This window comes from Phodopus roborovskii, unplaced genomic scaffold (genome assembly GCF_943737965.1).
Source record: "Phodopus roborovskii unplaced genomic scaffold, PHOROB, whole genome shotgun sequence".
NCBI lineage: Eukaryota > Metazoa > Chordata > Mammalia > Rodentia > Cricetidae > Phodopus > Phodopus roborovskii.
In genome coordinates this window covers 2,831,508-2,855,182 of record NW_026126516.1, presented here as the reverse complement: position 1 = coordinate 2,855,182, position 23,675 = coordinate 2,831,508, and the positions used below count along the sequence as shown (strand labels likewise).

At 40.3% G+C, this 23,675-nt stretch overlaps 1 protein-coding gene across 4 annotated transcripts in view; it reads left to right on the top strand.

Annotated features, from left to right (window-relative positions):
- The window catches only part of Trip11 (thyroid hormone receptor interactor 11), a 61,688-nt gene extending 39,132 nt beyond the window's left edge, over positions 1 to 22,556 (top strand). For all 4 annotated transcript variants that reach the window (XM_051196486.1, XM_051196487.1, XM_051196485.1 and 1 more), the window contains 6 exons: positions 2,383 to 2,482; positions 12,889 to 12,970; positions 14,461 to 14,575; positions 15,124 to 15,240; positions 15,374 to 15,518; positions 18,880 to 22,556. In XM_051196486.1, the coding sequence (XP_051052443.1) occupies positions 2,383 to 2,482; positions 12,889 to 12,970; positions 14,461 to 14,575; positions 15,124 to 15,240; positions 15,374 to 15,518; positions 18,880 to 19,100 (780 nt within the window). In that variant the 3' untranslated portion in view covers positions 19,101 to 22,556. The remainder of the gene's footprint in view (positions 1 to 2,382; positions 2,483 to 12,888; positions 12,971 to 14,460; positions 14,576 to 15,123; positions 15,241 to 15,373; positions 15,519 to 18,879) is intronic.
- Positions 22,557 to 23,675: the final 1,119 nt, after the last annotated feature.

Here is a 23,675-nt window from a genome sequence, read left to right as displayed (position 1 = left end):
TTAGAATAATACATTTCTATTTAAAATTTTTTGTTTCAGACCCCGTCAGAGTTCAACCCCCTAGAAAGCACAATCAGTAAGGAGTGTGTGTGTCCATACATTAATGTGGATGATATGTAGACACACATGTAATTGATTACAGGGAATTGCTACATGATTGTTGGAGCTTGCTAAGCAAGTCTGAAGTTTGGAGGGCTGGCAGTCAAGATGGGAAGACCACATCAAAGGCCTGGCTGGAAATCACAGGCACAAGACAGAACTTTTGTCCTCAGGCAGTTAGGACGGTCCCAGCTGGAGGGAGTTCTGTGAGCACAGAAGAAGCTGCTGCCCACTAAAGGGATTTTGTCACTTGGGGGAAGCCCAGTCTCTGCCTTTAAGAATTTCCCATTGGCCCAGCCAAGACACTCAAGGTTACTCATGACGATGAGCTGTCTTTCGTAGTAACTGATGAATAACTAGGAACTGTACCTATCCAAGGTAGCACACCAGACAAATCCCAGAACAGAATGTGACCTGGAATTTACATTTATATTTACAGATTCTTTGGGATAACAAAGAAAATTAGAACAAGGAAAAGCAGTGGGGAAGGACTGTATCAAAATAGAGCCAGTACAATGTGGTCCAGATCAGTGGGGCAAAGACGGGGCAAGGGACAGTAGAAGTGGAGCCCAGAATATATTTGAGAATTTAAATGAAATGGATTTGAACTTTTTTTTTTTTTTTTTTTTTTTTTTTTTTGGTAGTAGGTAGTAGTTGAAAAAAGACGTTGGACCCTGTTGCTTCTGGGTTGTGGGGCTTAGAGCTCTTGGTTGTGTGGGTTGGTTTCCTCTTCACCACCACAGGCTCTGGCTTCATGGGATGGTACTGACTCTCTGATGGCCACCATGCCCACATCAGGAAATACTTGTTCTTGCAGATCATGTGCCTGATGCTGCTGAGGGTGCCCGAGCATTCTTGTAGATGGTGGACCTCACATAAAAAGTGGCTGGTTTGCGCTGACCAGATCTGCATGTCATGACCACACAACCCCTTTGTTTTGTGGTGAAGCAGCCCCTTGTAGCAGAAGGAATTGTAGGACTTGATGCTATACATTTGCTTATTCCTCTTGAGAGGAGTCTGGAGCAGTTCTGTAGCGTCCATTGTAAATGCCTGGGTGTGGCAGGTGCTCCTCTTTCTGTAGTGACCAGAGATAGAAAGAGCCCCATTTGAATCATTTTTAATTCAGTGAGAAAGAAGATTTTCTTAAAATGATACTAGCTGGGCAGGGCTTTAATTCTAGCACTCAGAAGGCAATCAGGCAGGTCTCTATAAGTTCAAGACCAGCTTGGTCTACATAGGGAATTCCAGACCAAGCGGGGCTACACAGTAAGACCCTTTCTCAAAATAAACACAAAAAATAAAAATAAATGACATTGACAAACTATCCATATAGACAAAATTAAGTTGGACTCTTTCTTATACCATATTTAGACATAAATTTCAGTTATATTAAAACAAGAGTCCTTACTTGGTGGGAGTCTTGGCTTCCGAGAGTAATTTTTGTTTTGTTTTGAGACAGGGTCTTGCTGTGCTCAGGCTGGCAGAATCATCCTGCTTCTAGAGTGCTAGTAGTATAGGCCTATGCCACCACATTTGGACATGAGAATGCTTTTGATGGTGTAGTGACTGGGTAGCTTTTCTGACACTTAGTGAGCTAGGAATTGTCAAAGGTATATTCACTGAGAAATGCTATATTAAAATTTAGAAATATAGAAATATAGAAAACAAAATATCTTATATAATAGATTCTAGATTGTGTGTATAGTCTAGATGTAAGAATCTTAATCAAGACTAACCTCAAACTATAAAAGTACAGGAGAGCCTCTTTGTATATCGCTAAAAAGGGGTTAAAAGGCTATTTATTAGTCAGTAGACCAATGGGTTACCTCATTTTCATTGCCCAGAGAACAAAGGGTTGTTATCTACCATACAAGGTGCTCACACAAATGGATGGTGAGGCAAAACAGAAGAAGTACATAAGCAGTGTACACAGTGAGGTTTAGATCCAACTGTGCAATAACAGTTACAGTGAAACAGCCCGTTTATATACGTTAGCTTAAAAATTTAAAAGAACAAAAACATGTTACTTTGTTGACTTTTTATGTCTTTTTAGTTTTTGTTTTTTTAATCTTGTTATATTATTTTTTTGTAGCATCTTACTTAGTTTCTCTGAAAGCGCAGTGACACAGTCTGAGGCCAGTAGGTCGCACAGACTTGCCATGGTCACAGAGGTGCAGCGTGATTCACCTCTGGCCAAGCTGCTGACTGATGCTGAAGTGTCTTACAGCCCTGTAGTTTATATACTGCTTTAGTAACCTTCTCGCCTCCCTCCCTCACCACCAGGAACGTTTGGATGAAGCAAATGCTGCATTGGATTCGGCCTCCAGACTTACAGAACAGTTAGACCTAAAAGAAGAACAAATTGAAGAACTTAAAAAGCAAAGTAGGTCTTTTTTCTTTGTTCTTTCCAACAGTGCTTATGTTGAATCAAGTGTAGTCCTCTGTCATACATTGACGCAGCTGAGAAGGCTATGGTGTGTGACTTCCACTTCCCAATCTCATGTGCAGTTTTCTTCTATTTAAGTCTATATCTAATGAAACCAGAGGCATTAGGGTAGCCTAGCTGTCCAGTTAATTCTCCTAGTTATTGAGGTGCGACTGTTTTGGTTGCTGCCATGTTGACCAAGGAGACTGATTTAACTGATTCAATTTTTATGGTTTTGTCTTTTCCCTGATAGTTCATGTTATACCTGAAGCCATGTCCATTGATATGGTACTGGATGGCTCTTTATGGTTGTGGATGGTCTGTACAGCAGGTCCAAGTGTATTGGGTTTGGTGCTTGTAAATAAAGTATCTGGTAGTTAATCCCCTGTATTTAGGATTATCATTGAACCTCACACAGCAGGGTGTTGACAGTGCTGTGCTAAGGCTAACAACGGACAGTGATAGCATATCATTAATTTCTCATCTGGGGGTAGCCAGGGACTTGAAGTTCCTCTAGGGCTGTGTTTAATTAGTAATGATTTGAAATGATTGGGGAGGTTGTAACTAGGCCTAGGATGTAGATGACTCTGTCCTCAAGGCACTTAAAAGATTAATACCAAGTGTCACAAAATAGACGTCAGAAAGCACAAATAGAATAGATGGGACAGCAGAGATGCTGTTAAACAGGAACGATGACATGGACACTTGGAAAATTAGTCCACAGGAACCACTATTCCGCAGGTGCATCCTAAATAACTTGGCCTAGAGCCCCCGGGAGATCCCAAGTGGATGCATCAAAATAATAATAGGTGTAAAGGAGTTGCATCATTGGGGTGACTTCACATAGGAGCGCCAAATCTCATGTAGGCGTGGAAATAGACAGCAAATGAACAATACCCAGTGTGTATCTGTTATACACAGTTGACCTAACATAGACTATAGTGCTTAGTCTTTTCCTTACTCACTTGCCATTCATGAACAACTGTACAGAAACTGAGATTTCCTTGCAGATCTCTTTATTTGTACCAAAGTGTTGATCTTCCCACATTCTGTATTCCTGTCAGGGAAATGGGTGTTTATAAGATGTCTGACTTGTCATTTGTTTTCTGTGGCTCTCTTGGAGATACAGTGGTATTTTCTGTACTGAACTCTTGCTGTTGAAATGGCTTCTTTAATGAGAACTGTGTATTGGGAAAATAATCTAGTGCACTTACATTAGTTGGAAGATGTGATGAACCAAAAAGAACACAGCACCAAAGGGTTAGCTGAGTTAGATCAGCAGAGATAAAAAGGTGAGTTCTGAACTACATCATTGGGCTGTGACAGTTTGATGCTGTGTGCCCTGACATCTTTGTCCACATCGCCTTTTAGACATTGACCTGAGTCATTTCCAGTAGACCAAGGTCAGATGAAAAAGTCTGTGACATAACTGCAGTATTTGGTGTTTATTTTGGCACCTATTTAAACTTCTGTGAATAGAAATATTTCGGTTTTCTTCATTGTAGCTGGTAGGGCAGGTAGCCTGGGTTTCTATTTGTGTAAAACATAATTAATACTCACTATTAGTAAGTAGGGACTTTGGGCTCATTCTAGGGAGTCAGAATTAGAGAGAAAGCTCTGCTTACTTCAGCTTGTACAACTGCTATTTGAAAAGGCCAAAGAGCTGGTGTGGCACAGACAGGAAGGGGACACTGAGACAGCTGGTTGTTATGTCTTTAAGTTACCCTTGCCTTTTATAGCTTCTCCTAATAGTGTTCTCTTACATTACCTAATTGCTTAGTGCCACATTTATATCTCTAAACGCAAATGCGATTTGATTTCCTCAATGCCGTACTTTTGATTTGATAATATAAATAAATTCTTGATTGGCTTACTTATTTCAAAAAGCATCCCTGTATATTTTTGTAAGTCACTAAGTACTTTACATGTTGATTGATGTTGTAACACTGTATTTTATTTTTAACACAGAAGTTGGCCAGACAGCAAAAGTTTTTGCCAGGAGAAACAATTTTGAAAAAGACAAATTGGTTTTTGTTGCAAGAAAATACACAGACTTGAATTGTAAAGACAAAGTATTGTTTTATTTCTAAGCCTCTGTAGGCTAATGATTAGTCAATCTGCTGTTTCAACATTTAGACAATATTAGGAAATTTACTTTAAGAAGTGGTGTTTTATTCAGAATGGTTGATTATATCATTACTACCAAGATATGATTCAGTCTATCCAAACATAAGGAAAGAATGGTTACATATGACTCTAGCATTAAAGCAGTACAGCATGGATGACATCAGTTCCTCTTAGAGTATGTATCTGTCAATGTCAGGTACATGCACCAAGGTTATGAACCAAGGGCATTTATGGACCCTGTATGGGAGACATAAAGTCAGATGCCTGGTGCTTTACTAGCCAGTGATCATCAATAAAGACCAGCTGCTTGACTATGTTGGCTGCTGTGTAGAACACTAGATAGGAGTGGAGGAGATGGCACATGCCGAACATCATAAGGTAGTAATTTAAGACACTTGTGCACAGCAGTGGCCATGGGGACATACTTAGTTCCTCTTGTTAAGGGACAGAGACGTGAAAATGTTAAGCCACTTGTAGGGTTTCACTAGCAAGTGTGAAAACCATTTAAACCATAAGAACTAGTTAGGCTGATTCATCCTCCAACAAGAGAAACCCTGAAATCCTATATAGATCTCCATTTTAATAGGCGGTATTGACTGGTAGAGGGTTACTGTTGTCGGTCCTTATGGAGATTGTCTTGCAACGTTTCACCTGAAACACTCTTTTTTAACATAGTTCTAAATCTCACATGCCTGCACTTCTCAGTTAGTGCACCCGACTATTAATTGAGTAGAACAGTGTCTTTATTCTTAGTTCATCAGATTGAGAATTCCTGTATACTTGTTGTTGGTGAGAAAATATCATTTGTGTAAACGTAGTACAGCTGCCATTCAAAGATACATACATTATTATGTATGCAAGTGCGTGTTTTCCTTTCTTTCTCCACTTCCTTAATTGCTCTTAATAAATTCCATCTTAAATGATAATGATTAGATAATTTGAAATGGAAAGTATAAGGTAGTTTTTGATTTGGTAATTAATATTAAAAAGTAGAGTTGTGGTATGCAAATAAAAGTAAGATTTCATAAGAAATAAAAATTTAATTCTAGTGTGAGGAACATCTTTTTCTCTACCTGCCAGGTGATGCTTGTGTGTTCCCTATTTCCTGTGCTAGGGATAGATCCCAGGGTCTTGTGCATGCTGGGAAAGTCAGCTGCATCCCGAGCCCTATACTTGAATCTTAAAGACTTTTGTAACTAATTTTTAAAAATAGTGACTGTAAGGAGTCAGACATTACGCTGGCAGAATGCACTCAGGCAGTACTCGGGTCAGCCGAGGGTTCCATGAGTACTAGTCTGCAGGCAGGTGTAAAGGACCCCTTTAAAAGTCAGACTCCTGCCCACTTACGGTCTCTTTTGCTCTCTTCTGTTTTCTGGTTGGCTACCAGCTACCCCTTCTTCTTCTTCTCTCCCCCTTTTTTCTCCCCCCTCCTCTCCTGTTCCTGGTGCCTCTAAGTCTCTTCCCTTCTCCCTCACTGCCCTTTCTAAATAAACTCCTCATTCAAGCTCTATCTGCCCAGCGTGTTATTCCCTCCCGCCTCGTCACCCTCACCGGCCATGGAACCTGCTATGCTCTCCCACTCACCGAGGACCCCGCTCACTTGGGACCCTCACCCCTTCTCCAGCTTTTATTCTTGCAACCAACTAAAGAACAACAGTGACTATTTTTTAAAATGTCTTGTATGAGTTGAAAATGGAACTTTTCCTTAGAATACTTTTAAAAAGAAAGTCTAGAAGTATGTATAAAATGAGTTCATTAAAAGTTACTGTAATATATGAAGCATAAAAACATGTTTTAAAGCTACCGAGACAAAAGGAGCTTGAAATGTTTCACATGGAACTACCTTTATGATGCTGAGTGTGCCTGAGTTTTTATTTCAAATAAGACATTCCATTTTCTAGGACATGATTTATACAAGAAAACATATAATGTCCTGTTGAACATAAGCCAAATACATTCCCAGACGCTTTGTTACCCAGATCTTTTGAGAAAGTTCTTTATAGATGTTTTTGGCAGAAGTGGCGGTTTCAGAGGAAACATATAAGAAGTACCAGATGCAATGTTCTGAATTTCCATAAATGGTTAAAAGTAATGATATAAACATCTGGGTATGCTAGACAATGCCAACATTTAAATTAAGGGGAAAAGTATACTGGGTAAATAAGCTATTTTGTACTTCGAGTTACATTTTAAACTTGTTTGACACTTGATATTAGTATCTAAATTGAACAGTATTTTAGAACTTGCAATTGAAAACTGCTTTCTAGAAGCAGAAAGGGAAAATGGATTATGTACTGATTAGAATAATTTCTGTGCTTTATCTCCTTTTTTGAGTAATGGTTGAGTCACTCAGTGTGTAATTTATTTTATCCGTCTTTCCTAGTTCCCAGAGAATACCAGTCATTCATTGTCATATCAAGTATTCATTGTTTATATGCTGAGTACCAAGCACTAAATAGGACCTGGGATAAACAGGTGACAAAGGTCTCCTTCAGGAGGGTGGCAGGCAGGAAGGGGAAAGAGGACATGTAATCAAGTACATGCAAGCACTTGTTTTGAAAGAATGAGAAATAGTAGACAACTATAAGGACATAGCTGGGCAGCTGCACACATGAAGTTAGGAGGCCTGGGCTGTTGTCGTCCATGGGGCCTCCGACAATGGAGCCAGGATGCAGGAACAGACTTCAGGAGCCCATTCCCCATGGAGGGTTACTCCCTTAGCCTGGGGGGGGGGCTAGGGCTAGACCCCACCCCAAATGATTTGACTGACTGATGATCCCTCATGGAAGGCCTCCCCTCCCTGGGGAATGGATGGGGGATGGGATGGCGGGGATCTGTGGGAGGATGGGAGGGAGAGGGAACTGGGATTGATATGTAAAATAAGAAATAAAAAATTAAACAAAAACGTCTTAATTAAATGAAGTCAGCTCATATGAAATTTAGTACTGTTTCAAGTGTAAGTTTATTTTGGGGACTAGAGAGCTGGCTCACTGGTTAAGAGCATACATTGCTTTTGCAGAGGACCCAAGTTTGGTTCCTAGCTCCCATACCCACACTGCTGCCCATAATTGTAGTTCCAGCGTACTGGGCATCCTCTTCTGGTTTCCATGGGCACACATGTACACTGTGCTGGCTAGTTGTATGTCAGCTTGACAGGTGCTGGAGTCACTGGGGAAAAGAGAACCTCAATTGAGAAAAATGTCCTGACCCAAACTGGCCAGTGGGTAAGCCTATGGTACATTTTTCTTGGTTGATGTGGGAGGGCACAGCTCGCTGTGGGTGGAGGTCTTGGATGCTATAAGAAAGCAGGCTGAGCAAGCCATGAGAAGCAAGACAGAAAGCAGCTCCCTCCATGCTAATGCTTCAGTTTCTGCCCTGACTTCCCTCAGTGATGGGCCGTGCTTGTACTTCTTTCTATAAGCTGAAACACGTCCTTCCCCAAGTTGTTTTGGTCAGGTTATTTTCTCACACCTACAGAAACCCTAACTAAGATACACATTTACCCACACATAGCCACATACTAAAAATCAAATAAAATGAAAAATTACTGTTAAATTGCCAATGCAAATAGAATCTCATATCTAATTTACTTACTTACATTTATAAAGATAAGTAAAATTATCTTTCAAACATTTTTATTTCTCCTGCTGTCTCCTTTGCCTTGGCTCTTAAAAATGAGAAAAATGCAAAATAAGGGGGGGGGGGAATATCAGTATCAACCAAAGTCGTATGTGTGATTACTGTTGATTAGAGCAAAATTTAACAATGGATTTTTTCATTTAAGAAATCAGATGAAAGCTGGGTGTGGTGCATGCTTTTAAGCCTAGCACCCGGGAGGCAGAGGCTGGTGGGTCTCTGTGAGTTTGGACCAACCTGGTCTACAGAGTGATTTCCAGGTCTATGTAGCAAGAACCTGTCTCGAAGAAAGGAAGAAAAGAAATCAGGTGAAAGTCAGTATTTGGTCATTTATTTCATTTTCTCAAAATTCTTTGCAAGAGCACATTCATTTAAAAGAGTCAAACCATGCCTAGCCCTGAGCATGGTTCATTTCTGGGGTTGTTGGGTTCTTGTTCTGGTCTTCGCCCTTATCTCATTGGTTACTGTTCAGTAACCCTTCTCACAGGCACTTAGTCATGAGATAACCAGCAGTACATAAGAAGTATGGTACACTTTAAGCTGTTCTCTGAAGATGGTATCGTGCACTGTCATTAATCACAAGTAAATATAAAGTTATGATGCACTCACTCTCGCACATTTGATTTTGATTCTAAGGCTGTGGTGTCATCTGGGGGTTTCGGAGCTCTGCTGTGGAAGATTTACTATGTCACACACTTTCTCCAGACTAGACTCCATCTCAGCTGATTCATTGCTTAAACTAAAAACGCTTCCCAGCCCCAACTTGTATTTCTAAAGAATTATTTGGGCGTGTGTGACTATTCACAGGACTATTGTATTTGGACTAGGATCCATTTCTGAATAATAATACTTTGCCTGCCCATATAAATATCATTCTTATTTCAAATTGTGGCTTGAGTTCAGCTTTTGTAAAGAAATATTCAGAATTTCTGAGGAGAGGGGAGGAGAGGAAAGCATGTGTTGCTGGAGAAAAGATGAGTCTTTAGGGATTTTGGAATGGGTGTGTGACTTCTTTTTCTTCTAAGCCCTCAAAATTAATACATTCCTTCCTGTCTCTCTCTCTCTAAGTTCTGAGGTCATTTTCTTTTTCCTTTCTCTACTCAGATATCACAGTACATTTAAGCACCTGAGGCTGCATTAGGTCAGGGACTAATAGTGAGTTTAAGACAATTTAATCTTGTCACTTTGACCTGTATGATGCTTTGGCTTTCTGACTTCTTTATTCAGATAACTTTTATTAGAATCTTTGCTTTTCTGAAGATGTTTGTCCATCAGGCAGGCCTTTGTTTGGCTGTGATTCTTTAAGTAAGATCTCACCCAAACTGGCTTCAACCTCTCAGATGCAAAGATCCTCCTGCCTTGGCCTTAGCATCTGGAACCACAGGTGCAAGCCACATTGACTACTTATTAAAAACAGTATTTTATTTGTTGCTAAAACAGTATTTTATTTGTTGCTATTATGTACACATATGGTGTGTTCTGGGTGTGTATGAAGGCCTGCATGGTGTGCATGGAGGTCTGAAGATCGTTTTTGTGGAACCAGATCTTTCCACCTTTTTTTGTAGATTCCACAGATAAAACTCAGGTCATTGGTTTACAGAGCAGCACTTTTACCTGCGGAGCCATCTCCTGGCTGGGCGGCACACTTGCTGCTTTCCTTGTTTTCTTTTAAACGGGAGCCAATGTAATGTAGCTTTATGTATGGGTTATGTGGTTGGAGCATACTGTCCAGTACAAATAAACTGTTCTCTTGAGAAAGCGAGACTGGCCTCACTATGTGTAGCTCAGGGTGGCCTCAATTAGGAAGTTTTCTGCCCCAGGCTCTTGAGTGCTTGAGATTGCAAACATGTCCTACTATGCCTGATATAACTTTTGTTTTTAATGGCTAACTAGAAATGGTTAAAAAAAGAAAGAATAAAAAATAAATCATCTTTTTGTTAAGATTACTCATTGGAACTGGAGAGATGGCTCAGCATTTGTTCTTCCAGAGGACTTGTGTTTGATTTTCAGCACCCACATAGAGGCTCACAACTATCTATTAAGTCCTGTCCCAGGGGTCTGATGCCTTCTTGCCTCCACAGGCACTAAGTGCATGAGCTACACAGACATGCATGCGGGCAAAACACATAAACACAGGCAAAATCTCAGTAAGATTATCGTTCTTAATGTTGTGTGTATCTGCATGGGTTTATGTGCACCATGTGAGCACATGCCTATGAAGGGCACCAGATCCCCAGGGCCTAGAGTTCCATGTGGCTGTAAGACACCATGTGGGCTCTGGAAGCCAAACCCAGCTTCTCTGCAAGAGCAGCCAGTGCTCTTAACCACTGAGTCCCATGAAATTAATTTGTATACTTTATTTTAAACAACATGTCTCCTAATTACTATCATTTTGAAATGTAATCAGTATAAAATCAATAGACATAGTTGAGGAGAAAGTAGCAGGGCTAGGGAGGAGACTCATGAGTGAGAACGCTTGCTGTGCAAGCATGGGGAACTGCATTTGCATCCCAGAACTCATATAACAAGGGTTTATAGTTGCAGTTGTCTCCCTAACCCCAGTGCTGTGGGGGCTGGAGATCACAAGGTTTACAAGCTTCAGTGAGAGACCCTGTCTCAAGGGGCTAAGGCAGAGCGAGACAAAGTGACACCTGACACCCTCCTCAGCCTCTCCATGAGTGTACAGGCACATGTGCAGAGAGTAGGGAAGTTTGGACTGTTTCTCTGCTACCATTATGTAGTCCTGGGGGAGGGGAGCTCCTTACAGTGACTCCTGCTTCAGCTCACTGCTTTGCTGTTTTTCCTGTGGCCAAGAGGTCTGTCACATCTAGAATGTAATGCTAGGGAAAGCAAGCAACGTGCGCCTGTGGTGTAAAGTACTTGAAGGGTCTAAGAAAATGTCTTTTACTAAGGCAGACTTCATTAATAACCCCCCTTCCTCTCCCCCTGCCAATTTAAATTCCTTGATGGAAAGACAGGAAAGTTTGTAGGAGATTTTCCAAACACAAACCTTGGTTTTTATAATATGGTTATGGCAACCATCTCTATTTTGGTAAAGTTAGCCTATTATATGAATAGCATTTTGTAATTTAGAAATTTGCAATTTAGAGAACCACAGGCCATTGCAAACCTCTAACGTGAGTGCCTTATGTTTGCATTTAGTACTGTAAGTCAGCCTTCTAATCATTGTACAGGACAGAATGGAGACAAAAGAAAGAGCTGATGTGTCTATGAGGAAAGTCATGTGAGAAAGTAAGTTAGGAAATTCAGAGTGAGGAGTGGGCATGAGTCAGTACAGTAGGCAGTCCTGTAAATAAGACCCATTCATCAGAGGGAGAAAAACATGCAGAATTATGTGGGAAGCAAGACTAGGAAAATGCCCCAGACACTGATGGTCAGTTAACTTTTCAGAAGGGCGACAAAAGGACAGAGTTTCACCATGTAACGCTGGAGCAGCTGCTGTCTCATGTAGAGAATCGGGTGGCTGTCAAGTTGAACACCTTCTCATACCACAAAAAAAAAAAAAAAAAAAAAAAATGAACTTGATAAGGATCAGGGTCCTAAATTTTGTATTCAAAACCATAAAAACTCTTAGAAGACATAGGAGTAAATCTTCACAGTACTGGGCAAAAACAAGAAGATGATAAATTAGACTTCATCAAAATCTAAAACTCATGTTTCAAAAGGTAATGGGAAAGAGAAATGTCTCAAAAGAGAACGGGAAAAGTTATTGCAAGGCCTGGTGCCTGGTAAGGGGACTCACCTAGCCATTCCCAGTCAGGGAAAGAGTGTGTGTGTATGGCTCCATATTGGGACCTTACATGCAGTTTCCTCTTGCCTTTGTCTAGGATGAAAACTGTACTTTTCCTTAAAATCACTAAGCACCTCTTTGAACTATACTGTATGCTTCTAAGTAAAAGTGTAGGCTGTTGAATAGAGAGGTTCTTTAGCCAAGAGATGTTGATCCTTTTGCATGATTAGCTTGTGCACATGACATCTCCTGATTTAAATTTAAACTTTGCATTTAAAAAATGCCTGGATCCAACCATTTTACAGGTATAAAGTACATTTTTAAAGTACAAAGTTAGAAATTGTCTAAGCATCCTTTTAATCAGCCAACAGCGTTGTAACACGATTAGCATGGTAGAGCTTTTAACTGTGCTTTGCCCCAGAGTACTGTCAGCTGTCCTAAGCCACGGTGTGAGCTGGTTAGATAGTCTTTTGGCTCACCAGCAGCAGAACCCAGCCAAGAAAACCCAGCAAGGAAAACCTAAAGTTGTCATTTCCATTTCCTCCCATTAAGTGAGAGTTGCTCTGGAAATACACTGTGCAAGAAAGCAGTGTGGCCATCTGCTCTTTGCCTGTGAGTTGCTAAGTGGGTGGAGACTGGTTGTGATTTCTACACTTTTGTTAAGGAACTGATTGTTCTATTGGGGGCAAACCGTGTGGAATACTGCATCCCCTGCCTTCTAGGTAATTTCTGTCTAGGTCCCCTGAACCAAGAAAAAGATGACTGCAATTGGAATAGGGTACATATTCACATTTCTAAGTAGGTCTATCCTGGCTGGTTGGCTAATGCTGTCTTTATTCACTAAAAATAGATGCTCTCCACGAAGAGATGCTGGATGATGCTCAGAAGAAGCTGATGAACTTAGTGAGCAGCACGGAAGGAAAAGTGGACAAGTGAGCGTTGCTTCTGTTCTTTTGTTTTTTCAAGATAGGTTTTCCCAGTAGCTATGGAGCCGGCCCTGGCACTTGCTATGTACACCAGGCTGGCCTCAGACTCACAGAGATCCACCTGCCTCTGCCTCCCGAGTGCTGGAATTAAAGGCGTGTGCCACCATCGACCAGCATTCATTCATTCATTCATTCATTCATTCATTCATTCATTCATTCATTCAAGTGTTGCCTCTTGACTCCTCCTGAGTTACAGGAATAGCTTTCAGAGAACAGTGGAGCTATGGCAGATGTTTACACGTGACCACATTTTCTAGAAGTGGTTTGCTTTTCTTACATATTGACATGTAGGTAGTTTTCTTGACAGTTAGTAGAGTAACTTACTTTATTTTTAAAGTCTGTTCTTTCAACTCATATGCAAGAGTTTTTTTTTTTTTGTTGTTGTTTGTTTTGTTTTTTAAAAAATATTTCTGCAGGGCAGTGGCACACACCTTTAATCCCAGCACTTGGGAGTCATAGGCAGGCGGATCTCTGTGAGTTCCAGGACAGAGAAACTCTGTCTCAGGGTAAAAAGACCACCTGTATATGAAATACTTAGAAAACAAGAGGTTTATTTTTAACATTCCCGCCCCCCCCCCACACACACACACCTTCCTTTTTGTTTTTTTTTGAGACAGGCTTTCTTTGCATAGCTCTGGCTGTCCTAGAGCTCATTCTATAGACCAGGCTGGCCTGGAGTTCACAGAGATCTGCCTGCCTCTGCCTCTCAAGTGCTGGGATCAAAGGCCTGCACTACCATTCACTGCCTGGCATATTTCCCCTCTTTATTACCTTTAAATGAACACATCTAACCTTTTTTAAATGTATTAAGTCTGAAACCTAGTTATTTATGCAATAATCTCACTTAGTATTTTAAAATACAAAAAAAGATATTATTTAGAATCCTTAATAGATATGATTGGGGGCATATAGCCTATATCTCCATTTTCATGTCTCAGGTAAGAATCACCTAGTTAGGTGTTGAAAACTAATTGTGAGATACTTCCTCGGTTGGGGGTCTAAAGAATTGGTTGGCTAATAAGTGTTATTTTTTTAATTTTATTTTTATGTGTATTGATGTTTTTCATGTATGTATGTCTGTGTAAGAATGTTTGATCCCCTGCAACTGGAGTTAGACAGTTGTGAGCTGCCATGTGGGTGCTGGGAATTGAACCTAAGTCCTCTGGAAGAGCAGCTAGTGATTTTAACTGATGAGCCATCTTTCTAGCCCCTAATAAGTTTTTTTTTTTTTTTTAAAAGTACGTGTTTCGGTTTGTTTGAAGTATTCCTAATTAGACTTCTTTAAAAGCTGCTTTAGTACTTTACCATTCAGTCTTTATAATTAAGCATCTCATTGTTTAAGTATATGTAAATGTTAGTTTGTTTAGTGTGTGGGTAAGCTTGTGTTAGGTAGGCATGTTAGCTTGACCCTAGCTATTTCTGCCTTGATTTTCTAGAGTGCTCATGAGAAACCTCTTCATTGGTCATTTCCACACACCTAAAAATCAACGTCATGAAGCATTGCGATTGATGGGGAGCATCCTGGGTGTTAAAAGGGAGGAAATGGACCAGGTAACCAGACAGCAAAACCACTCTACCCCTTCTTCCCAGCTACGCTGCCCCTTCTCTCCATCCTTCTTCTCTTTCTCTTTCACCGGGGATGGAGCCTAGTGTGTCTTTCCACGTTAGCTAAGCTTCTACCACTGACCTACACCCTGGTTCTCAAACTAAGTATGTTTATAATTACATTTATAATACAGGGGCATAGTGGAAAATAGTTTGTTTCTACTGTGTATATATCAGGTTTAACACAGTTTTCTTAATCAAAGAGGTAGGTTTGTTCAGTTTGTGTGGTGTTAGTGTAAATATTTTATAACTTATACACTAGTTCTCACACCAGATTGCTGACATTTTTGAGACATAATCATACCCAGAACATTTATTCTGGACTACTGAGGCAGCATTTTGTTTTCTTTGTAACCTCTGTCAGTGGTAGGAAACCTTTACTAGAATTTGAAGTATAAAGCATGATTTACTATTCCCTGAAACCACGTAAGAGAAGTTCTTATCTTTCTTGTCCCATGCTGGTAATATTTTTCTGTTTTAAAATGTTCTTGCAGTTGTTTGCTGAAGATCAAGGCGGTGTTACTCGGTGGATGACTGGATGGCTTGGAGGAGGGTCGAAAAGTGTGCCCAATACACCTTTGAGACCAAATCAGCAGTCCATGTTCAATAGCGTAAGACCCAGTTTTACTTCTGCTGAACATGAATTATGAAATGATTAAATATCACACATATTTGCATGATACCAGATTTCTTTTTACATCATCTGATACAACCCTAGTAACATAACCAAATATTTTCTCTTAGTCCTTTTCAGAACTTTTCGTTAAATTTCTGGAAACAGAATCTCATCCGTCCGTCCCACCCCCAAAGCTGTCGGTTCATGACTTGAAACCTCTGGATTCTCCAGGGAGAAGGAAAGTTGATGGCAGCACACCTGGATGTTCCAAAGGTAAAACTAGACGCTTGATTTCCCCTTGGTGCTCAGATGGAGTGTGTAACTTAAGATGTACATTTGTAGTGACTTTACATTTTCAGTGGTTTTCAAGCATGTGATACTGCTTCCAGAATTCCAATGACACCAAATTTGGGCCTTATATGTTCTCGTACCTTGTAATTTATTTTCTTTAATTAATGTAAATAGCATAAAATAGTTTCTTTTTATGGCAAAATGATTCTTTGTGAGAATTATTTTGTCTTCATGGGAAACCTTTCACACACCCCTGAGTCATATATATTGTAGTATATTTTTAGACATTATAGGAATCTGATTTTATTTGCTTTAATTATAAGCCACTTTAAATTTCTTTTCCGGAAATGGTAGTGAAGTAGTTACACCTTTGCTTAGTCACCTGTTTTCATTTCTCTCTGATACTAGTTACTACTAATCAAAGTTAGATGCATGTAGTTTGAAAAAAATCTTTGGACTTCTTATCACATAAATAGTATACATAAGGTTGGTTTAATTAACTAACCTAAACATTCAAGAATGTGGAAAAGCTTGCGTGCCAGAATCTGCCTGGAAGGAAATTGTTAGTGGTTGCTTGTGTATATGTTTTTGATCCACTGAGTTGTAACAGTCTTTTTTGTTTCATCTTGATGATACTGGCATATAGTAACATTTCTGGAGTTGCAATTGAATTATCCACTAAACTATAAACAATTCTTTTTTTCCTATTTTCATATTTTAATTTAGACTCATATAGTTTAGTATAGACTTAAGCTATATATCATATGCTTCATAGTTAAATTTGGATAAAATATTAAAGAATTTCTGTTTTAGAATTTTTAAAGCTTTCTTAGACAGATACTTCTGTTTTTCTGAACTTTTATATGAAGGTGAAGTAATAAAATTTATCTGTCATTAAGATAAAAAGGTTTAGCTGCTAAATTCAGTTAAAATTGTCACTCTAGGAGGTACAGACTAAACTGAGGACATTTTTCTTTTTCATATTGCAGTAGGTTGTAGCTTCTTAAAAGAGATTCTCACATTCTTTATTGAAAGATCTCCACATTTCTCTGCCTTTCCCATCATTATCTCCCATCCCTTCCTTCATCCCTTCCTTCCTTCCTTCCTTCCTTCCTTTCTTTCATCCATCCATCCATCCATCCATTCATCCATTTCTTCATCAGCTGAGCTCAGCTTGGTGTATGTATCAGTCAGAGGTGGGTTGAGTTGTGGTAGGGTTTGCATGGAGAACACAAGCTTTGTATTCATACTGTGTTTACTAGTGTGTGGAGCTTAGTGTCCCCCTCTGTTCACAATGTATAGAGTGTCCCCATGCATTCACAGTGTGTAGAGCTTAGTGCCTACCTGTGTTCACAGTGTGTAGAGTGTCCCCCTGTGTTTACAGCGTGTAGAGCTTATTATCTTTCTGTGTTCACAGTGTGTAGAGCATCCCCCTGTGTTCACAGTGTATAGAGTGTTCCCCTGTGTTCACAGCGTGTAGAGCTCGGTAAACAGTATAGGAGCGTTTCCAGTTTGGAAAGTTGTTGGTCATAGGAAGCCCAGCATGGGAACCCAGAAGTGCTCTGCAACAGCTGCAGATAATGAGTTTATTTCTGACCTTGTCTTAGTGCCCATTTTTAATTTCCCATTGCTTAAGAAGGGACCTCCCAGGGTTTGCTTAGCTTAGTGAAGTTATTAGTGTTCTTTGGTAATAAGGCAGAATTATAGCCACTAAGACAGATTATAAGCCAAACAACCTAGACTAATGAAAATGACTGTTCAAGCTGATAGAGAAATAATACCACTGAGGATGTTCTCCATCCTTCAAATGTCTGTAAAGATGATTGAATCATAGATGCATATATATTGTTTGCTCTTCTAGCAAATTAATTTTTATTACTATTGCATCACTATAATAATCATGGTATGCCAGCATTTTTCATAGCTGTCATAATCACTGGGAAGTCCTAAGTTCCCAAGTCCTTCATCTTTCTGATAGGTATGAAAAGTAACCCTGCAACTTATATACCACTATTTCAAAACGTTAGAGCAAATTAAGCTTTCCACTATACAGCTAGTATTTGAAGATAAGATACTTTAATTAGTATTGTTGTGCTTACAAATATTCTTCTGTCCTTTTTCTACCCTTCCTTTTTCTTCATTTCTTCTCTTTATTCTGGGGTCTCTGGGACCACCATGACCTGCACAGTAATGATCAGTGGGAGGCAAGAAGGTGGTTCAGTTCTCTGACCTTGAGTGGTTTATTTTAGCCATATTTAAGTGTAGCACAATTTGGTGAAATTTTTTTTCTGGTGATAAATGATTCAGTCCCTGTATCAAAGCTCTTTGTAAAAGTACATCTGAGTCTTCCATAAAGATGGGTTCTATAGACTTACTGTGTGTGGTACCTCCTATAAAGATGTTTCTATAGGTTGAGAAGCATACTGTAAGAGTCTGGGGAGCATCCATTGTGGTCTTGGCTACACAGATAGCGCAAAGTTCCCCAAGATTAACCACATCCATCTTCAGCCTTGTAAAAAGATTATATATCCCTCCCTTTGAAGGAACCACATGTGTTTAGCATCCTGCTTCTCTGGGAACACAAGGACCTCTGTACCTTCCACCACACTTTTGCCCATCTCTGTTTCACAGATAGAGTCTGCTGTAGGATCCAGAACTCAGCAGCATATCATTTGGATTTGTAGGAAGCCAAGTGTGGAAACCCAGAGCACATGTGGCATTTTTTTTTTTTTTTAAATCAGAAAATACTTTGACTAGGAATGAACTTTCATGAGTTTTTTTTAATAATACACATTGGTAAACAGGTAAAATGTTACTTGTTTATTATGTGTACATGTGTGTATATGTGTGAAAGTGTGTGCACTCCATGCACACTTTTGGGGGTTTGTTTCCCTCTACCACATGGGTTCTGGGGTTGAACTTAGTCCTATAGGTCATCAGGATTGGAGACTTGGCAGCAGGTACTTTAGTCTGCTGAGCCGTCTTGCTGGCCCATGAATTTATATTTTATGCTTAGAATTTGAAGGTCTGTTGGCGTTCTCATTTTGAATAACCTGTGCTAAATAGTAGTGTTATGATTAGCAGGGTAAAATTTAAAAAAAAAAAAACTGAGCATGGTAGCACAGTTCCAGCTTTCAAAGTACAGACAAGAGGAGCATGCTCAGCTATTAGGTTCCTGGCCAGCCTGAGCTAGAGACCTTGTCTCAACAAAAAAAAAATCTAACGACCATGTTTGATAAAATTATTGGAACAGGTTTCTTTGCATTATTGTGTTCAGAGGGTTATTTCATGCCACCTCTTTGTGAAGGTCAGAACCCAAATTGTCTGTATCTTATCATTTTAGACACAGCAGAACCCAGGGCAGGAAGAAGGACAGATCTGAGCCCATTCTTGGCTCCCCGCTCAGCGGCTGTGCCCCTAATGAGCCCAGCTGGACACGGACCTGGTGGGCCTGGGCATCTTCTTTTGAAACCCATCTCAGATGTTCTCCCCACGTTTACACCTTTGCCTGTGTCGCCTGGCAACAGCGCTGGCCTTGTACTAAAGGACCTGCTAAAGCAGTAGGAAGCTTTCAAACCAGAGGCTGTCCAGCACTTTAAGGAAACCATGAACACCGTGTGTGTGAATTGATCACTAAGTGGCCTTCTGGAAAGAGTCATTATTTGTTTGTAGTTGTAATTTTTCTGTTAATAAAAATATTCTTAATGCTTTTAGAAATTGCAGGTGTCAGGAGAGTAAGTAACTGCTATATAATCTGCTTTTTTGTTCACTGTATGATTTCACCTAACTTAAGACTAGAAACATTTGGTTTATTTTTTAATTTACAATATTCTAAAAGGAAGAGGCAAGAATAACTGTATCTGCTTTTATCTCCTCAGATTTTCAAGCTCATTTAATATAGGGGCATGTGGTTCATCTTTTCAAGATAAGGAATTTATTCTACCCCACCCCCAAAAAAGGCACTTAATAAAGGTGGCAGTGCCCAGAGCAGAAGATGCTCTGCAGTGTGCCTCAGCCACCATAGAGGGCCTCGTGTAGGGAGGGAATAAGGCTGCTCTGGGAGGTTGTGAGTGCCCTGAGGCAAAGTGGGTATTTGGTTCTATGCAGTTTTATTATGTGTGTAGATTCATCTGGCCATCACAGTTAAGACCCAACCTTCCTCCAGAAGGGTCCCTGAGCTGCCTTTTTCTAACCCTTGCTGCCTCCTTTAGCCCCCGAAAACCACGGTCACCCTCTATAATTTATTATTCTGTGAACGCTGTTTAAATGAAATTACATGTTAATGTAACCTCTTGAGATGGGTGTTTTCATATAGCATAATTCCCTTGAGATCCACTCAAGTTATTTCATGGATCAGTAGTTTGTTTCTTTTTATTGTGGACTATATGCTGTTAGTAAAGTATCACCTAAAACTACAGGTTTCCAGCCTGGGGTGTACGGTTAGTCTTAGCACTTGGGAGGCAGAAGCAGGCAGATTCTTAGGAGTTTGAGGCCAGCCTGATCTACACAGTGAGTTTCAGACCCTGTCTCAAAACACAAAGACACACAGACACACACACACCCCAAAAGTAAACGAAAGCCTAAAGGCCCCCTTGCACAAATGCACAAAATCATGTAATTCTTGTGTACGTGTTTCGCCATATGGCTGCATCCACATACGCCTTAGACTACAGTTAGCAATACCTGGGGACCTATCTATCACCTCTTGCCTATGTCCGAGTTGCGCCATCTGCACTGTAGAGCTCCATGCAGTGTACCTGCACCAGGTGTTTGGAACTTAAAGCCAATACTCTGTACTTTTTTACAAAGCCGTTATGAAAGAGAAAAATCCTGACTCACAGCTTTTGTTGTATCAGGATGTTCATATTTATATTAGCTGTTGATGTACATTTAAAAGTCATTTCTTGCATATTTTCTAAGTTCAGATAAACCTTTAAAACGAGAAGCTTGTATAGCAAGGAAGGGTGGAAACTAAACTAATTCACAAGTGTCAACAATCCTGTTACCTGTCATAGCTCAGCTGGGCTGTTTGTGAGTTTACCTATGATAAGCTGTGTATTTCTAAAGCATTTAAAAAGACTGGAGGTTTTGGTTTTAATGATGTTTGATGGTAAAATACCCTTTTCTGAAAAAGTAAGTAACCAAGACAATCCTGCTTCCTGGTGTCACCTGTGTCCTTAAACTAACTTATTTACAGGTAGGTCCTTTCCCTCATACATGTTAGAAAAAGTTGCCATCAGAGAGTTTTGCATAGCACAGATGCCCCTCAATTTACAGTGGGCTAATGGCCCAATAAACCCATTGTAATGAAAAACATCTTAAAATAAGCATTCCGTCACTGTACCCAACTGTCAGCCAGTCTGGCTTAGTATGACTGCTTCCTCTTGGGACCACACTACACGAGGCTGACCAGGAGCCACAGCTCCCACTGCTGCCAGAATTTCTAAATCTAAAGTACGATTTCTGCTACAAATGTATCATTTTAGCACACCCCAAAATTGAGACAGTTAAGCCATTGTAAGTTGAGGGTCTAGTGATGCAGGTTTTTGTATGTTCCTTTAAAAGTTGCTTTCACTCACTAGTCTGGATCCTTTACTGCTTGCCAGGGGTTTTAAGTTCCATGGGAAGCAGCCAAAAGACTAGTTTTTATACTAAGAAGAAAATGGAAGATGTAAAATGTTTTCTTTTAAAGAGGGAGTATATGGTGGCTATTTAAACTGTATTTTATATTTAAAATACCTTTTATGACATTAGAAACTACTTGACCAAAATAACCCGCCCTCCTCACCCTGTCACTTAGCCTAAGTTTGAAACTGTCATGGGGGCTCCACACCCAGGCATCAAAGAACGAAGTATATTACATAGCTGCTATTGAAGTCTATGGCCTTGTCTGAAAACTGCAGCACCTAAATGTCTGTGTTGAATGCACGCTAAGTGTGCACTGATCTAACCCAGACATGACTCATCAGCTTTTCTGAACTAAGTTGTGTCAGAGATGAACCATCTGCTCAAGGAAACTTCCTAGCAGAGTAAGAAGCACGCACTCTTGAGTTACCCACAGGACCCGCCAGCGATGCGCTGACTGCAGGAAGTCTGCCCTTGATGTCTTCCAGCACTCGTGGAATTTGCAGTTGAATTTTGCATCAGATACCACGGGCTTACTGCACTGCTGGAACCGCAGGAACTTCACTGTGGGTATCTCTGTGCACTTGGTAGAATTTGTGACTGAATTTTGCACTGGAAGCCACAGTTCTTCACAACATTCCTAATGGTTTTCAAGTACATCAAAATACTCTACCAAGAATTCACCCTGTCGTGCAGTTGATTGAATGTAATCACTAACATGTGCTTCTGTGAGTTCTCCTTCCTGACATTCTTGTTTGTTTGTTTGTTTGTTTGTTTTTAAAAAAGGGGGGCAAACCAAAGCACATAGGCAAAAAAAAAAAAAAAAAAAAAGATGGCATGCAGCTAGCCAGTTAAACTTATCAGATACCACCCAAGAAAAGCCTTTAGTTCTTAACCTTCCAAAGGATTCGAGAGTGCAAGCCCTTACCCAGTCAGCCACAGGGGAGAGACAGGTGAAAACCATAGAAAGGGCTGCATTTGAACTGGGTTGTTTTAAATTTTCATATTACTAGAGCATTTAAAGCATTGTCAAGTAACAAAAATTTACCTTCTGTAAATATCAGTTGATTTAGGTAATATTTATTTTATATATTCCTTTGGAAAAATAATGATCATTGTAATGTTGACATTTGTGATAATTTGCCAGTCTTTACATCTTAACTTATTATGATTTAATCACTTAAAATTGGTACATTGTCTTTTGATTTGTAGGAAAAATAACAAATGTGAGAAATATCTAACTGTATCATGAGATTCGGTTGTGTTTTATGTAGAGTTAAAGCCAATGCACTCTTGAATTTCTCAGGAGCATTGCAAGGCAAAAAGACAAAAACTTCCAAATAAAAATGATTTAAGTTGGCTGTCTTCATCCACAATAAAGACACTTGGGAAACAGCTGCTGGCGTCTCTTTGGGAGGAGAAATGACTTCCGCGTATTGCCTCTGCTGACTGCTGACTTTGGGACATCTACTGTCAGGGTTCAGTTTGAGCCTTGGAGATGTTAAGTAGGGTTGTGTGTGAAAGGAGGGTCTGAGGGTTTAGCTGGAATCTTCCTTTTCCCTTCAGAGAGAGTAGTGTGTGTGGATCACCAGTTGCTTAGTCTTTCTCCAAGGTAGTTTGTACATCTTCATTTCCTCTTAAACATGGGACCTGTTTTTAAAATTAATTTATTTTATTTTATGTGCCTTGGTGTGAAGATGTCAGATTCCTTAGACCTGGAGTTACAAACTGTTGTGAGCTATCATGTGGGTGCTGGGAATTGAACCTGGGTCCTCTGGAAGAGCAGCCAGTGCTCTTTACCACGGAGTCATCTCTCCAGCCCTGAAATGCTTTTTTTGTTTGTTTTTTAATTTGACAGTTGAGTTGAATTGGAGTTATGACTTTCATCCTTCTTGTGTGACTTAACAAAGTCACTTTGAGGGCTGCATTTTCTCACATCTCATGTATATCCACCGAGACAGCCTTATACAGTTACAAAGAACGACTGACACATTTGTTCATACGTGTATAAGTGAGTAAATTTACTGCTGTTGAGTTGAGGAACCAGGAACCATGGGGTTTGACTAGAGTGATGTGGATGGAATGGTGAGAACAATACCCTTTGCTGAGTGGGTGGGTGCCAAGTAGAGGCTGTGTTGCTAGGCAGCTCTTGCTGACGTTAGGGTGCAGAGTTAAAGCAGGGGCTGCAGATGCTGTGCGAAGGGCAATGGGAGCCCAAGAGAAAGGACAGCGGAGGGGACGTTGGCCCTCAGGTGGAGGGACTCCTGCTGGACATGGGTGAAAGAGAGGGGTACAAGCAGCAGGTAGTTTGTGCAGAGGTGTGTTGTGGGAAGTCTCTCTGGAGGAAGGAGGAAGGTCTGTTCTGAGCCTTGAGCCAGGTGGGTGAGACAGACACGTACAGGTGAGTGGGAAAGAGAGAGAACACTCGGGGTCACACATGCTGAGTCCAGAGGGCCTTGGTTTGGGGCTGGTGGACAAATGGGAGGAGATATCCTGAAGGAAGGAAGCTAGCAA